The sequence below is a fragment of the Cynocephalus volans genome, chromosome 10 (genome assembly GCF_027409185.1).
Source record: "Cynocephalus volans isolate mCynVol1 chromosome 10, mCynVol1.pri, whole genome shotgun sequence".
Taxonomy (NCBI): Eukaryota; Metazoa; Chordata; class Mammalia; order Dermoptera; family Cynocephalidae; genus Cynocephalus; species Cynocephalus volans.
The window spans coordinates 101566050-101581760 of NC_084469.1; the positions used below are offsets into that span (position 1 = coordinate 101566050).

Here is a 15711-nt window from a genome sequence, read left to right on the forward strand (position 1 = left end):
AGGCTTCTAAAGGAAGGATTCCTGGTGAAGGATTAGGTAGAAAGAAGAGCGAGAGAAAACAGGGTAAATTGTTGGGATATGGGAGAGATCAACTTTGGCAATGAACATCCTGCCTAGGCTGGAGAGGATGCCAGGCCATTTATCGTGTGAAAACATAATATTCTAAGCCACAGATAAAAGAAAAGCATGAGTATCTGAGAGGCCAGTAGACAAGGGTTGGTCAACCTACTAAAATGCTGCATATAACAAATGACAGAATGTAGCATTTCTAAGATTTTTTGTGCTAACCCTTTTATGCCCAATTCTTTAACTCAAGGAAAAAAACACAGAGACGTTAGAATCTGTCCAGTGTCTATTTCACATTCTTCATCTTCTAGCTGACTTGTCAGAGAAATGGAACCAGGAAATGCAACAAGGGTTTCAGAATTTTTACTCCTGGGATTTTCCCAAGACTCAGAGCATCAGCCGATGCTATTTGGGCTGTTCCTGTCCATGTTCGTGGTCACTGTGCTCGGGAACCTGCTCATCATCCTGGCTGTGAGCTCTGACTCCCACCTCCACACCCCCATGTATTTCTTCCTCTCCAACCTGTCCTTCACTGACATCTGCTTCACCTCCACCACTGTCCCGAAGATGCTGGTGAACATCCAGACACAGAGCAAATCCATTACTTATGCAGGCTGCATTGCCCAGATGTATTTTTTTATGGTGCTTGGAGTCATGGACACATTTCTAATCACCGTGATGGCCTATGACCGTTTTGTGGCCATCTGCCACCCCCTGCACTACCTGGTCATCATGAACCCTCGCCTCTGCAGCCTGCTTGTGTTGGTGTCCTGGATCCTCAGCTTGTCACACGCCCTGATCCAGAGTCTGTTGGTGCTGCGGCTGTCCTTCTGCTCCAACTGGGGAATTGAACACTTTTACTGTGAACTTGCTCAGGTCCTCACGCTTGCCTGCTCAGACACACTCGTCAACCACATCCTGATATATATGGTGATGGGTCTTCTTGGCTTTGTGCCCTTCTCAGGGATCATTTTCTCCTATAGCCGAATTGTCTCTTCCATCCTGAGGATCCCATTTACTAACGGCAAGTATAGAGCCTTTTCTACCTGTGGGTCTCACCTGTCTGTGGTTTTGTTGTTCTATGGGACAAGCCTTGGTGTGTATCTCAGTTCTGATGCATCCTCCTCTTCCTGGTAGGGAATAGTGGCCTCAGTGATGTATGCAGTGGTCACTCCCATGCTGAACCCCTTCATCTACAGCTTGAGGAACAGTGACATTAAGAGGGCCCTACAAAGACTTCTTGGGAGAAAGCTCTATGTTCACTGATGGGAACACTGGTCCTAGATTTTTTGAGATAGCAGAAAGACTAGCAGTGGGCTAAAGAAATCACATCAAAGTTTGCTTCTCACCCATTCTATTTCTTTATTTATTAATTGGTTATAGATATTCATGGGGTACAAAGCTGGCCATCACCACTTGTGCCCAAGATGTGATGGCCAGATTAATACTATCAGGATGTGCATTACCACAAATTGTGATTATTCCCTGTGTCCCCCACCCAATTAATCGCTGACCTCCCTCCCCACCCCACTCTGCAACCCTAGGTGTGTTCTCTCCCTCTGCAAGTCCAACACACCACTATCATCTTTCTTTCCTTCCTTCTTTCCCTCTTAGCTCCCACTTACGAGTGAAGACATGCTGTATTTTTTTTCTCTGTGCCTGGCTTATTTCACTCAACATAATTTTCTCCACCCTATTTCTTCATCTTTGGTCAGAATTGCCTTGTGAACACTTTGTCTGAACCTCTTATGGTGATTCAGTCATCCTCGGTTCTATCCCCCCACTCCCACTCCCTCTTTCAACTCCTTATATTACCGCATTTCAGCTTGGCATTTGCAGTCCTGCAGGTCAATACAGAAAGTTCAAGTACTGACTTGGAAGCTGTTGGAAAAGACTGAGAAATAGTACATGTCATCAGTAACCACTGCTAGCACTTACCAAATTCATACATTTGGTAATGCTTATTGAGCACCTATAGAGTTCAGACTGTCCTGAGTGTCTGGGATACAGCAGTGGGGAAAAAAATACCAGACAAAAATCCTCACCCCTATAGAGCTCAGATCCAGGATAGCAAAATTTATCAGATCATGTTCTGTGTCCACAGATAAAATAGACGCACAGATTCAGACTCATAATTCAGAAGAGCAAGAATTGAGTGACACAGTTGCCACCCTATGCATATGTGATACCGACAGCTGCCTGAGATGTGCAATAGGGCAGGACCAGTGGACAGTCAGCAGCAATTAGCAAAGACAGCTGGCCCAATAACCTTGAGCAACCTCCCCACTAATGTTTTCTAGTTCTTTTTTATTAGCTCACCCCAGCATTTGAAAATCCTCCCATCTTTTGTTCCTATGGAGTTGCAGTCAATTTCTCTCCCTATTGCAATGGTCTTTATTTTTGGAATAGATTTTTTAAATAGCAGTTTTACATTTACAAAAAAATTGAGCAGAAAGTACACTGTTCACATACCCCCCACACACCCACACCCCCACACACAGTTTCTCCTATTATTAACATCTTGCTTCAGTGTGGTCCATTTATTACAATCACAACCAATATTAATATATCGTTAACTAAACTTTACAATAGTTTTCCCTCTTTGTGCTGTACAGTTCTATGGGTTTTGCCCAATACACAGGGTTATGTATTCACCATTACAGTATCATACAGAACAGTTTCACTGCCTTAAAAATCCTCTGTGCTCCACCTGCTCATCCTTCTCTCCCTCACTCCCTCCTCCCTGAAACTCGGTAACTACTCATCTTTTTTTCTTTTCTTCCCCACTACCTCAAACAGTTATCATTTCTTTGTACTGAGAACATTAAAAATACTGTCTTCCAGCTAGTTGAAATTATACGATAAATTGTTGTTAATTATAGTCTCCCTACAGTGCCATAGAGCACTAGATCTTATTCTTCCTATTTAGCTGTAATTTTGTATCTATTATCCAACCTCTCGGTATCCTCTTGCCCCACTACCCTCCCCAGCCTCTGGTAACCACCATTCTACTCCCTACTTCTACATGATCAACTTTCTTAGCTTCCACATATTAGTGAAAACATGCAGTATTTCTCTTCCTTTTCCTGGCTTACTTCACTTAACATAATGTCCTCCAGGATCTTCCATATTGCCTCATGGCTGGTTTTCATTCTTTTTTATGGCTGAATCATATTCCATTGTGTATTTACACGACATTTTCTTTACCATTCATCTGTTGATGGACACTTGGTTGATTCCTTATCTTGGATACTGTGAATAGTGCAATAGTCTGTAATAAAGTCTTCCTTGTCTATTTGACTCATCAGGTGCAATTTTTCTTTGACACAATCAGTGACTTTCCAGGCTTTGTAACCAATTTCTACCAAACAATATTTTGTACTGACAATGAAATTGCACAATATCTTCCTTAAGTGAATAATATCATATCCCGCAAAGGACTTTGGACAGGAAGATGACCGAACTCACTTTGTGGGTGACCTGAATAAATTTAACTTGGAAAAGATTGGCTGTGGCACCCAGGTTGTTCCTCAGAATGCTCAGAACTTGTGAGTTCACTCAGAATGTAATGACAGTAGAAGAGGAATAGGGAGACTACGTCGATGGAGAGAACATCAAGGATATTTAGATGGGGGTCATGGAAGGCATCATTAAGTGCTGTTATTGAAGTGGAAAGCTGAATAAGAAAGTAGAGAACATTCTAGACATAGAGAATAAAGTGTAATGGCCCAGAGGCTTAAAGTAACATGGTCTGTTTGAAGAACTAAAAGAAAGAGAATAGGTTTAGACAAGTGGTTTTCAAACTTAGCATCCATCATCATCACCTGGAGAGCTTGTTAAACCACAGGTTGGTTCCTGAAGCTGAGGTTTGGATGCAGCAGGTTTGGGATGGGGCTCAACTTTGCATTTATAAGTTCTCCAGGGAGCAGAAATAGCAGAGATAGCTAGAAAGAGGAGAGACCAAACAATGAAGAGTCTTATACACACTGGTATAAAGCAATAAATTTTTTTTTAGGAATAGCAGAAATGATTGGAGGTTTTTAAGTAGAGATGCCATGTTTTAATCACACCTTTTTAAAAAATTCTGTCTGCCTGGGGAAAAACTGAATATGGAGAAATAACTTAGGAAACATTTGCATGATTAGAAATAAAATGTTAAGATGAACTGTTTATGAAGAATAAGAAAAAAAAACATATAACTGAGACAGGCAAGTTTAGATAATGTTAATTGTTTTGATATTAGGCAAAAGGAAAAGGGGATCTGAAATGACAAAATGTGGGGTGGGGGGGCAGTGACCTGAAAGAGTTTATCTACTTGAAAATTTGAACAGACATATGCTTGTGAATTTTGACAGCAGAAACAAGAGAGTTAAATAGTGCCTTCCAGCATGAAATTAACGCACCTTACACCTGTTGCTGTCACCTGTCTGTGTATCTCTTTATTGTATGGGACAGACCTTGGAATGTTCCTCAGTTCTTCAGAAAACTTCCCTCCCAAAAAATGGAAATACACACAGTGTTAAGCACTGTGGTCATCTGGATGCTTAATTTCTCCAAAATATAGTGAACAGAGCAATTGGCGTGTCCCTGATCAAACTTGTAATAGAATCAGGGGAGAAATGGGTAGGTGCTTATGAATGGACCACAGGCTTCAGGAATCTGAAGTATGCTGCACATGCAGATACATATGTTACCTTATTATTTTGAACGTCACACTCTCTATGAAACATCTCTGAATTTGGATTTCCCAATTCATTAGTATTCTTTAGATGGACCCACCCTCACCCCCCACCCCTGCCACCCTAAACTTTGTATTCTGTATCTCCTGTCTTTGAATTTTCCACCAGTGATTCCAGCACTGGGTATGATTAACAAAATACTGCTGACAATCCAAACCCTACCTTGGAATTGTCTTTAAAATCTTACCAAATTAATTTTATTGGTAATGAGGCGTCCCAAGTTGAGTTCCTTGGGAAGCAGACTCTAAGATGGAGGTTTACATACAGGATGTTTACCAGGAAGTGCTACTGGAATCAATACCAATGGAAGGGCAGACATGTAGTTAGAAATTTGAGGCTCACCTAAAGAGAGGCCTTGCCTTTGTCCCAACTCCTGGGAGTTTACTGCTAAACCCTTGAAATGTCCCTGCTAATAGGGTTGCCTGGGTTATTCATGGCAGGCCCCTCAGACCACAGCTGGTAGTTGGCCCTAATGAGATTGCTCAGGATGGACATTGGTCACACCTGAAATTCCAACCACTTGATTATAGTGTGCGGGTCTTCCGGCTACATGATATCAGCTTGACATGTTTGCGGGGGGACTGGAAATTGTGTTCAGTCTCATAGAAAATAATTCAATCAATCATCCCAGTGCAATGAAGTCTCAATAAGAGTTCTGGACACCAAAGCTCAGGTGAGTTGCCATGGTTGGAAATACTCTCAGCATTGTTACACATTGTAGCCAGGATGAGGTAATGTGTTTGGACTCCATGAGGGGTGGACATCCAGAAGCTTCATGTTTGGATCCTCTCAGATCTTGCCCTGTGTATCTTCCTTTAACTGGTTCTAATTTCAATCCTTTTGCTGTACTAAACTGTAATAATAAGTAGAGCACTTTCCTGAGTTTAGTGAATCATTCTAGCAAACTATCATGCCTAAGTGAGTCTGTAGGGACTCCCAAATTTGTAACAAGATGTTCTGAAGTGAGGGTGGCCCTGCAAACCCACAAACATGTGAAGCATGTCTGAAGTATGGACAGCCTTGTGAGGACTGTTCTCTCACATTCTGCAACATGACAAACTCAGAGAGAAGGGCAGAGGAAAAAACTGAGCCAAGTGTCACTCTGTCAAAACCTCTGAAAACCACCAGCGAGCTCTGGAGCTGGAATGGTCTCTTGGAGTTGGCTGGAATTGGGGCAGAGAAGCCAAGACATTATACTCCACATCAATCAGTCATTGAATGTGGGGTTCTACAGGAAGGAGGCATGAGTGGGTTAAGGTGTCTCTCTGCAGCTGAAGCTGAGCCCACAGGGACAGATTTTGGTGGGCTGAGCAGTACCCCCAACACTGAGAGCAACATGTCTGTCATTCCTGATGGGAGATTTTTATTTTTTATTTATTTTATTTCATTTTATTTTATTTTTTAAATTTTATTTTATTTTGTCAATATACAATGTGGTTGATTATTGAGGCCCATTATCGAATCCTCCCCCCCTCCTCCCTCTCTCGCCTCCCCCCCAACAACCTCATATCTGTTTGCTTGTCGTATCAACTCAAGGAATTGTAATTGTTGTGTCTTCTTCCCTGCCCCCCCCCAGTTTATTTGTGTATTTATTTATTTATTTTTAGCTCCCACAGATATGTGAGAACATGTGATATATCTCTTTCCGAGCCTGACTCATGGCACTTAATATAATTCTCTCTAGGTCCATCCATGTTGTTGCAAATGGCAGTATTTTATTCTTTTTTATAGCTGAGTAGTATTCCTTTGTGTGCATATACCACATTTTCCATATCCACTCATCTGATGATGGACATTTAGGCTGATTCCAACTCTTAGCTATTGCAAATAGCGCTGCATAGTATATATGAAACATCTGTAAGTGTAGAGCCCAGTGGCATTAAATAAATTCACCTTGTTGCACAGCCATCACTACCATCCATCTCTAGACCTCTTTTTATCTTGCAGAAGAGAAACTCTTTGCCCATTAAACACTAATTCTCCACTCCCCCTACATCTAGCCCCTGTAAACCAACTTTCTACTTTCTCTCTGTATGATTTTGATCCACCTAGGTACCTCAGGAAAGTGGAATTGCACGATTTCCACTTAGTACAGAGATCAGTGATGCTTCATGGACAACAGGCTGCTCTGCTGAAAAGTCTTCCCAGGGCTCGCATCACAACCTTGTTCCTCAGGTTGTACAGGAAGGGGTTCACCATGGGGGTGACCACAGTGTACATCACTGAGGTGATTAAGCTTCTCTGAGAAGAATGGTTCAAAACAGAACTGACATAGTCCCCAAGGCTTGTCCCATAGTACAAGGAGACCATAGAGAGTTGAGACCCACAGGTGTAAAATGCTTTATACTTGCCTGCAATGGAGAACATCTTCATTAAAGAGGAGACTATATGATAGTAAGAGAAGAGGATCCCAATGACAGGAAACACCCACAGCAGTGCAGCTGCAACATACAAGAAGATGTTATTAATGAGGGTATCAGAGCAGGCCACCTTGAGAAACTGAGACAGGTTGCAGAAGAAATGCAGAATCTCTGTACCTGTAGAGAAGGTCAGCCTCTTCATCAGTAGAATTTGAAGAAGGGAGGCCCAGCAAATGATGAACCAAGACATCAGAAACAACAAGGCACAGAGGTGGGAGGTCATGGTGACCGTATAATGCAGGGGGTGACAGATGGCCACAAAGCAGTCATATGCCATTATAGTCAGTAAGAAATTATCCACTCCAGCAAAAATCATTAAAAAATACATCTGGGCAAGGCACTCTATGTAGAAGATGTCTTTGCTCTGTTCTTGGATGTTCACCAGCATTTGGGGGGTGATGGTGGAGATGAAACAGATGTCAATAAAGGACAGGTTGGAGAGGAAGAAGTACATGGGTGTGTGGAGATGGGAGTCTGAGATGATGGCCAGAATGATGAGCAGGTTCCCATGTACTGTGACCAGGGACACTGACAAGAATAATCCCAAAAGTAAGGGCTTCAGTTCAGAATTCTCTGAGAAGCTGATGGGGAGAAACTCTGATAGTTCAGTGTGGTTTTCTGCTTCCATGTAGCTGGGGTGTCTGATGGGCAAAGAGGCAAAAGCAACGTTCAATGAACAGCTAACTGACACCTTAGCTAGTCATCACTTCACAATGTCTCCCTTGCCTGGACATCTGTCACCCTTTATGGAGTCCTTTGATTAACAGAGATCCACCCAGCCAAGTGGTAGCCCATTTCCATTTAAATGTGTAAAATTATTTTGACTTTTTTGACATAGCTGAAATTTCTCTCTAACTTCTACTAACTGGATCAAATTCTCTTATTTTTATCTGTGGTCACAAACTAATTTCCTCTTTGATATGACCTTTCTAAAGTAATTTAAAACATCTCACATCTTTTTCTTAATAATACCATTCCTACTTTCATTCTAATAGCTCTACAATAGTGGTAAAGACGTAAATTTTTAACCCAAACAATCTTTATTCTGTGACCTGATGCTTCCTATTGATGTGACAGATAACTCCTATTGCCTTATTCCCTTGTACCACAAATCTGGTTATTACTATTACTTTCTTTGTGAAGTTTAAAAATGTCTTTCTGCACAGTATGATCTCATTAGATGATGATCATGATGACGATTAGTCTCCTCTTATAATAATTATTTTAGACATATAACTCTCCCGATGTGGGTGTGCATAGAGATATGATTTACAAAATGGGTCTCAACCTAACAAGAGAGAGAGAGACTGAAACACAGTAATAGTCAGGGATTTCAGCACTCCACTTTCAGCAATGAAGAGATCATCCAAGCAGAAAATTAACCAGGGCACATCAGTTTATCTCCACTGCAGACCAGTTAGACATAACAAACATTTATACAACATTCCATGCAATGGCTGTAGAACACATATTCCTCTCAGTGGCACATAAAACATTCTCAAAAATAGACCATAAGCTAGGCCATAAAACAAGCCTCAACAATTCAACAAATTTGAAATTATATCAACTATCTTCTCAGACCACAATGGAAAAGAACTAGAAATCAATAACAGAAGAAACATTGGAAACCATTCAAGTACATGGAAAAGAAACAGCATGCTTCTAAGCAATGAATAGGTCAAAGAAGAAATTTAAAATGAAATTTAAAAATTCCTGGAGACAACTGAAAATGAAAACACAACATACCAGAATCTATGGGATATAGAAAAAACAGTTCAAAGAGGGAAGTTTATAGCACTAAGTGCCTGCATCTAAAAATGATGGTGATATTTGCAGAAGAATTTTAGTGCAATTAATGTCACAGAATTATACACTTAAAAAAGTTAAAATGGTAAATTTTATGTTCTATATATTTTATCACAATAAAAATGTAAAAGAGAAACAAATTCTGAAGTATAAACCTTCCAATAAACAACCTAATGTCACACCTCAAGGAACAAGAAAAATAAGAACAAGCCAAATACAAAATTAGTAGAAAGAGAGAAATAATAAAGATCAGAGAAGAAATAAATGAATTAGAGATATTTTTTAAATGCAAAAGGCCAATGAAACAAAGAGTTCGCTTTTCTAATTGATAAACAAAATTGATAGACCTTAAGCTAAACTAACCAAGAAAAATAAAAGACAAAGTGAGAAACAAAAAAGAAGATAATACAACTAATTCTACAGAAATAGAGAGGATCATAAGAGATTACAATGGACAACCATATGCTAACAAACTGGAAAACCTAGAAACAGTGGATAAATTTCTGGACACATACAACTTATCAAGGTTGAATCATGAAGGATTAGAAAATTTAAATAGAGTAGTATTCCATTGTGTAGATGTACCACATTTTCCATCTCAGCTACTCCACGCCACCAGCTATAAAAACGAATGAAATACTGCCATTTGCAACAACATGGATGGACCTCGAGAGAATTATATTAAGTGAAACAAGTCAGGCACAGAAAGAGAAATACCACATGTTCTCACTTATTGGTGGGAGCTAAAAATTAATATATAAATTCACACACACACACACACAAAACCGGGCGGGGGGGGAAGAAGATATAACAACCACAATTACTTGAAGTTGATATGACAAGCAAACAGAAAGGACATTGTTGGGGGGGAGGGGGGGAGGGAGAAGGGAGGGAGGTTTTGGTGATGGGGAGCAATAATCAGCCAAAATCTATATCGACAAAATAAAATTTTTTAAAAAAATAAAAAAATAATTTTTAAAAAAAAACCAAAAAAATAAAAATTAAAAAAGAAAATTTAAATAGAAAAATAACAAGTAATGAGATTGAAGCAGTAATAAAAAGTGTCCCAACAAAGAAAAGTCCTGGACCAGACACCTTCACTATCTAATTCTACCAAATATTTAAAGAAAAACTAATGCCAATTCTGCTCAAACTTTGCAAAAAATTGAAGAGAAGGGAATACTCCAAACTCATTCTATGAGGCCAACATCACCCTCATATCAAAACCAAAAAAGGACCAACAAAAAAACTATAGAGCAATATCTCTAATTAACATAAATGCAAAAATCCTCAATGAAATGCTAGTGAACTGAATCTAATAACACGTTAACAAGATCATTTGCTATGATCAAGTGGGATTCATCTCGGGGATGAAAGGATGGCTCAACAGATGCAAATCCATAAATGTGACACACCACTTTAATAGAGTAAAGGACAAAAACTATCTAATCAGCTCTCTTTTGCTGTCTAGCATCATGTGATCTGCTTGTACCTGCCAGCTGCTTGCCATTTTCCACCATGAGCAGAAGCAGACTGTGGCCTGTATCAGATGCAGCTGTCCCAGAATCTGATTCTTTTATTGCACACTGAGAGAATATGAGACAGATGATTATAAATTTTTCTGAACCTTTTGGAAGAGACTTGCTCAATATCTCTGATGGTCTAGGGAGAGCTCATAATCATGCATGACATGACAATAACAAAAATTCCTTGACTCCTCGGGAATGGTAGTTCTAGAGTAACAAATCCATGGGGATTTCTATAGAGATGAATCCCCACAATTAAAATGTAGATATTTGGAAGTCAGTAAACATTGAATTGGTTGAATTGGTCTTTTGGGAAACTTCCAAAATCTTCCCAAAAAACGTTTTCTTATTTTCTGTTTGCAATAGACATAAATAGAACCAAATATTTTAGATAATGCTAAGAAAAAAAAACCCAAGAAACAAAACAAACAGAAAAAAACCATCTAATCATTTCAACAAATGCAGAAAAGCATTTCATAAATTTTAACACCACTTCATGATTAAAAAAACCCAACAAATTAGGTATAGAAGGAATGTACCTCAATTCAGTAAAGGCCACATATAACAAACCCACAGATAATATCAACTGATGGACAAAAGTTGCAGGCTTTTCTCCTAATAACTGGAGCAAGACAAGGATGCCCACTTTCACCACTCTTATTAAACATAGTACTTCAAGTTACAGCCAGACAAATAAGGCAAGAGAAAGCAAATTGGAAAGGAAGAAGTCAAACTGTCCCTATTTGCAGATGACAGAATCATATATATATATTTCATATATATATATATGTATGAAAACCTGAAGACAAGAAAACAAAAGATAGAACTAATAAATGAAGTCCTTAAAGTTGCTGGATACAATATCAACATACAAAAATCAATAGCCTCTCTATACACCAATAATGAAATATCTGAAAGAGAAATCAAGAAAGTAATCCCATTTACAATAGCTACCCAAAAAGTAAAATGCTTAGGACTAAATTTGACCAAGGAGGTGAAAGATCTCTACAACCTTCAAACACTAGTGAAAGAAATTGAAGAAGAAAATAATAAATGGAAAAATATCCCACGTTCATGGATTGAAAGAATTAATATCATCAAAATATACATACTACCTAAAGCAAACTAAAGAGTCAATGCAATCTTTATCAAAATACCAGTGACATTCTCTCCATGGAAATAGAAGAAACAATCTTAAAATTTGTGTAGAACCACACACACACACACACACAAAAGCCAAAGCAATCTTGAACAAAAAGAACAAAGCCGGAGGAATCACATTACCTGACTTAAAATATACTATAAATGTATGGTAACCATAACAGCATGCGACTGGCATAAAAACAAACAAGTAGGCCAATGGGACAGAATAGAAACCCCAGAAACAAACTTACTCATTAACAGCCAACTGATTTTCAACAGAGGTTCCAAGAATACACTGGAGAAAGGACAGGCTCTTTAGTAAATGGTGCCGGGAAAACTGAATATCCACATGTAGTAAATTGAATGTAGACCTCTGTCTCATTGTATACAAAACTCAATTCCAAATGAATTAAAGACCTAAATTGAAAGCCCAAAACTGTGAAACTACTAGAAGAAAACAGAATAAATGCTGTATGAAACTGGACCGGGCAACAATTTTATGAACAAGACAACAAAGACAGGCAACAAAAGTGAAAATAGATAAATGGGATTTCATCAAACTAAAAAGATTCTACACAGCAAAGGACACAATCAACAAAGTGAAGAAACAACCTACAGCATGGGAGAAAGTATTTGCGTACTATGCATCTGACAGGGGACTAATGTTCAGAATATATAGGAACTCAAACAACTCAACAGCAAAAAACAAATAACCCAATTTTAAAATAGGTAAAGGACCTGAATAGGCATTTCTCAAAAGAAGATATACAAATAGCCAAAAAGCATATGAAAAAATGCTCACTACCATTAATCATTAGGGAAATTCAAATTAAAACCATACTAATATACCATCTCACTCCAGTTAGAATGGCTATTATCAAAAAGATACAAAATAACAAATCCTGGTGAAAATGCAGAGAAAAGAGAACTCTCCTACATTGTTGATGAACATGTAAATTAATACAGACATTATTTTTTAAAAAGCAGTATAGAGGTTCCTCAGAATACCAAAAATAGATATACCTTATGACCCAGCAATCCGATTACTAGTTATATACCCAAAGGAATTGAAATTAATGTGTCAAAGAGACATCTGTACTCCCATGTTCATTGCAACACTATTCACAAGAGCCAGGAGATGGAATCAAATTAAATGTCCATCAACAAATGAATATATTTTAAAGTGTGGTATATATGCACAGTGGAATACTATTCAGCTATTGAAAAAGTAAAATTCTGCGATTTTCAACAACATGGATGGAATTGGAGTCCATCAAGTAAATAAATAAGCCAGGTACAGAAAGAAATACTGCATGAACTCACTCATATGTGGGAGCAAAGAAGAAGAAGCAGAAGGAGGAAGAAGAAGAGGAGGAGGAGAAAAAAGATGTAGAGAGTAGAGTAGAATTACAGTTACCAGAGGCCAGGAAGGTAAGGGGGATGGGCATGAGGGGGGAGAAAAGGTGCATTAATGGGTACAAAGTTACAGGTAGATAGAAAAATAAGTTCAGGTATTCTAGGCTGACTATAGTTTATAATACTATATTGTGTGGTGTATTTCCAAATAGCTACAAAAGAAGATCTTGACTGTAATCACCACAAAGAAAAGATAAACATTTAGGTAATGGATAAACTATCCACCCTAAGTCAAACATTGTGCGATGTATGCATGTTTTGAAACAACACACTGAATCCCACAAATATATACAATTAAAAACTTAAAAAAATAAAATGGATCTTCAGTCATTCTAAATGAAATAGAATTTTGATCCATCATCTTACTACAGTGTGATCTTGAGAAAGTTGCTTAAACTCTTTTAGCTGCAGATATCTCATCTCTACAACGTAGTAAATCTTACATCAAAAGGTGGAAAAGTGAATTAAATGATATGATGCATATGATTTTTCTAGTGTGCTTTTTGTGACATACAGAGGATACCTGGTAAATGTTCTTAGCATCACAATAAATATATCTTGCATGTCTATTATTTATCAATATCCCCCTTAAACTGGGTAAACCATCAAGGATAGAATTCTGATCATTATACAAAATATATTGCTACCAGGATCCTAAGATGGCAGTGGCTGCGCCCGTTGGTGCGGATTAGCTGAGGTGGAAAAGGCGGCCACTGGGCCTTAGGCAGCCGGGAAACTTGTGGACCTTCCTCTTGCCATCTCTTAAGGGAGGACCGCTGCTGGTGGCCGGTCATGGGGGCTAACCGCCACTTTACTGTTGGCAGGAGAGGCTGCCTCATTTACAGGCAACAGCTTTGAAGTATGGAGCAGGAAAAGAACTGTTTCTTAGCTGCAAAAGCGAGTCTCTAAAAAGGGAACATGGCACCGGGGCTGCTGTTGACGCTGCCAGGATCCCGGAGGCCGGGCCGCGCTGAAGGCAGCCAGCTGCCCTATTCAGGATTCTAGGTTTCAGGCCGGCATAAAAGAAGATTCCTGGGAGCGCCCAAGCTGCGCCGCAGGACCGAGTGAGCAGCCCCATGCGGCAGCCGAGAACAGGGACGGTGATGACGCAGAGGCAGAGAGGGAGCCGCCGGCCTGGCACAGCCCCGAGAGTGACCTCTGGCCCAGCCCTGCTCGGGGGCAGAAGCCTGCCCGGCTTCCGCCTGCCCCACCGGGCCACTCACCGGCCTGGGGCTGCCTCCATTTTCTCAGGTGGTGGCGGGTCCGGCCCAGCTCGGCCAAGCCTGTCCTCCTCGCCCAGCTCAGCTCCTCACTGAGCCTTCCCACTTGCTTGCCCTGGTGTGGGGCTTCCCGGGCCCTATGGGCTGGCCTCCCCTCCCACTCCCTCCATGGTTCTCTGGCAAGGCTGGTGGCATGGGGCGTCCCCGGCCAGCGTCGGGAGGGCAAGGAAGTATGGGCTGGGCCGACTGTTACACCACCGCACCCTGGGCTCCGGACCCTGGTAAACTCCCTGTTTCCGGGAGGCAGATAACATCTCTGCAGCCACCAGTTCGGAAAAATGCCTAACCAATTTCTGGTTAGGAATAGTGTGGTCGGAGAGTTCCCGAGTTCACTTGAACCTGCCAGAGAGCTGACTGTGGGTGGGCACCGGAGTCAGTCAGCGCCGGGGGGATTCAAAGGTGAACCATGTGCTGCAGGCTCCTCCCCCGAGGAGCTCACGCTCTGGTGTGGGAGATAAGACAAGTACACAAATAACCGCAATACCGGGAGGAAGGTGATAAGTCCTGAGAAAGATCTACACAGCACTACAAAGGCACCCAGAGCAACCAGTCATCTGCGCCTAGGAGAAACCTGGTAGACTTCCGGGGTGAAGAGGTGCCTGAGCAGGGTCTTAAAGGCCCAGCTGATAGATGAGGGCTGCAGAAGACACGTCCTAGCCCAGCCCAGTGTGCACAGAGCGGGGAGATGTTGGGCTAGGGAGGCAGAGACTCAACAGAAGTCACACACTCTGTGGGGTCACCACTGCGTGATCCAACAGCCCGGGCCAGAGCACACAAAACAGGGAGAAGTCCTGCACGGGAAGTGGAAGCTCAGCAGAGACCACACACCCTGCGGTACCGCCTCGTGATCCAGCAGCCCAGCAGAGTCCAAGCTGACCAGAGAGGTGGGAAGGCAGGAAGGGGAGGGGGGCTAAGGGAGGAATTGATAAAGAGCTGCAAAAATCAATTACATTGTACAATGTTGAATATGCTAATTATCCTTATTTGAACATCACATATTGCACACAGGTATTGATATTCAGTGCGGTACCCCACAGATACATACAATCAACTATTTTTGAATAAATAGATAAGACCCTGGGCTGAGATACAATTATAACAGAGCTTCAGATGACTCCATACATAGCTCAAAAACAGGGATAGACCTCTCTGAGAGTTCTATTTTGTTGAGTAAAGAGGCTGGGTATTTATAACTCATAAGAGATTTAGCCTTTGAAATGGCTGTCTCTGAGAAAAGGAAAAAATATTTATTGTTTTGTGTCTGAAAAGCAGATGCCAAGATGGGATTAGATGTATAAGACAAAAAATGGCAGGA

General features: G+C 40.6%; 2 protein-coding genes across 2 annotated transcripts; one reads left to right on the forward strand and one right to left on the reverse strand.

Annotated features, from left to right (window-relative positions):
- The first annotated feature begins 393 nt into the window (after nt 1–393).
- On the forward strand, nt 394–1203 carry LOC134388876 (olfactory receptor 7A5-like). Its single transcript, XM_063112220.1, has one exon. It carries the CDS (start codon nt 394–396, stop codon nt 1201–1203), a length of 810 nt encoding a protein of 269 aa, XP_062968290.1.
- Nucleotides 1204–6914: 5711 nt separating this feature from the next.
- On the reverse strand, nt 6915–7853 carry LOC134388860 (olfactory receptor 7D4-like). The gene has a single exon (XM_063112192.1). The coding sequence runs from the start codon at nt 7851–7853 to the stop codon at nt 6915–6917; it is 939 nt and encodes a 312-aa protein (XP_062968262.1).
- Between the last annotated feature and the right edge of the window lie 7858 nt (nt 7854–15711).

What these genes read in the sequence shown, in the direction of transcription:
- LOC134388876 (XM_063112220.1), top strand. Translation starts at nt 394, where the DNA reads ATGGAACCAGGAAATGCAACAAGGGTTTCAGAATTTTTACTCCTGGGA.
- LOC134388860 (XM_063112192.1), bottom strand. Translation starts at nt 7,853, where the DNA reads ATGGAAGCAGAAAACCACACTGAACTATCAGAGTTTCTCCCCATCAGC.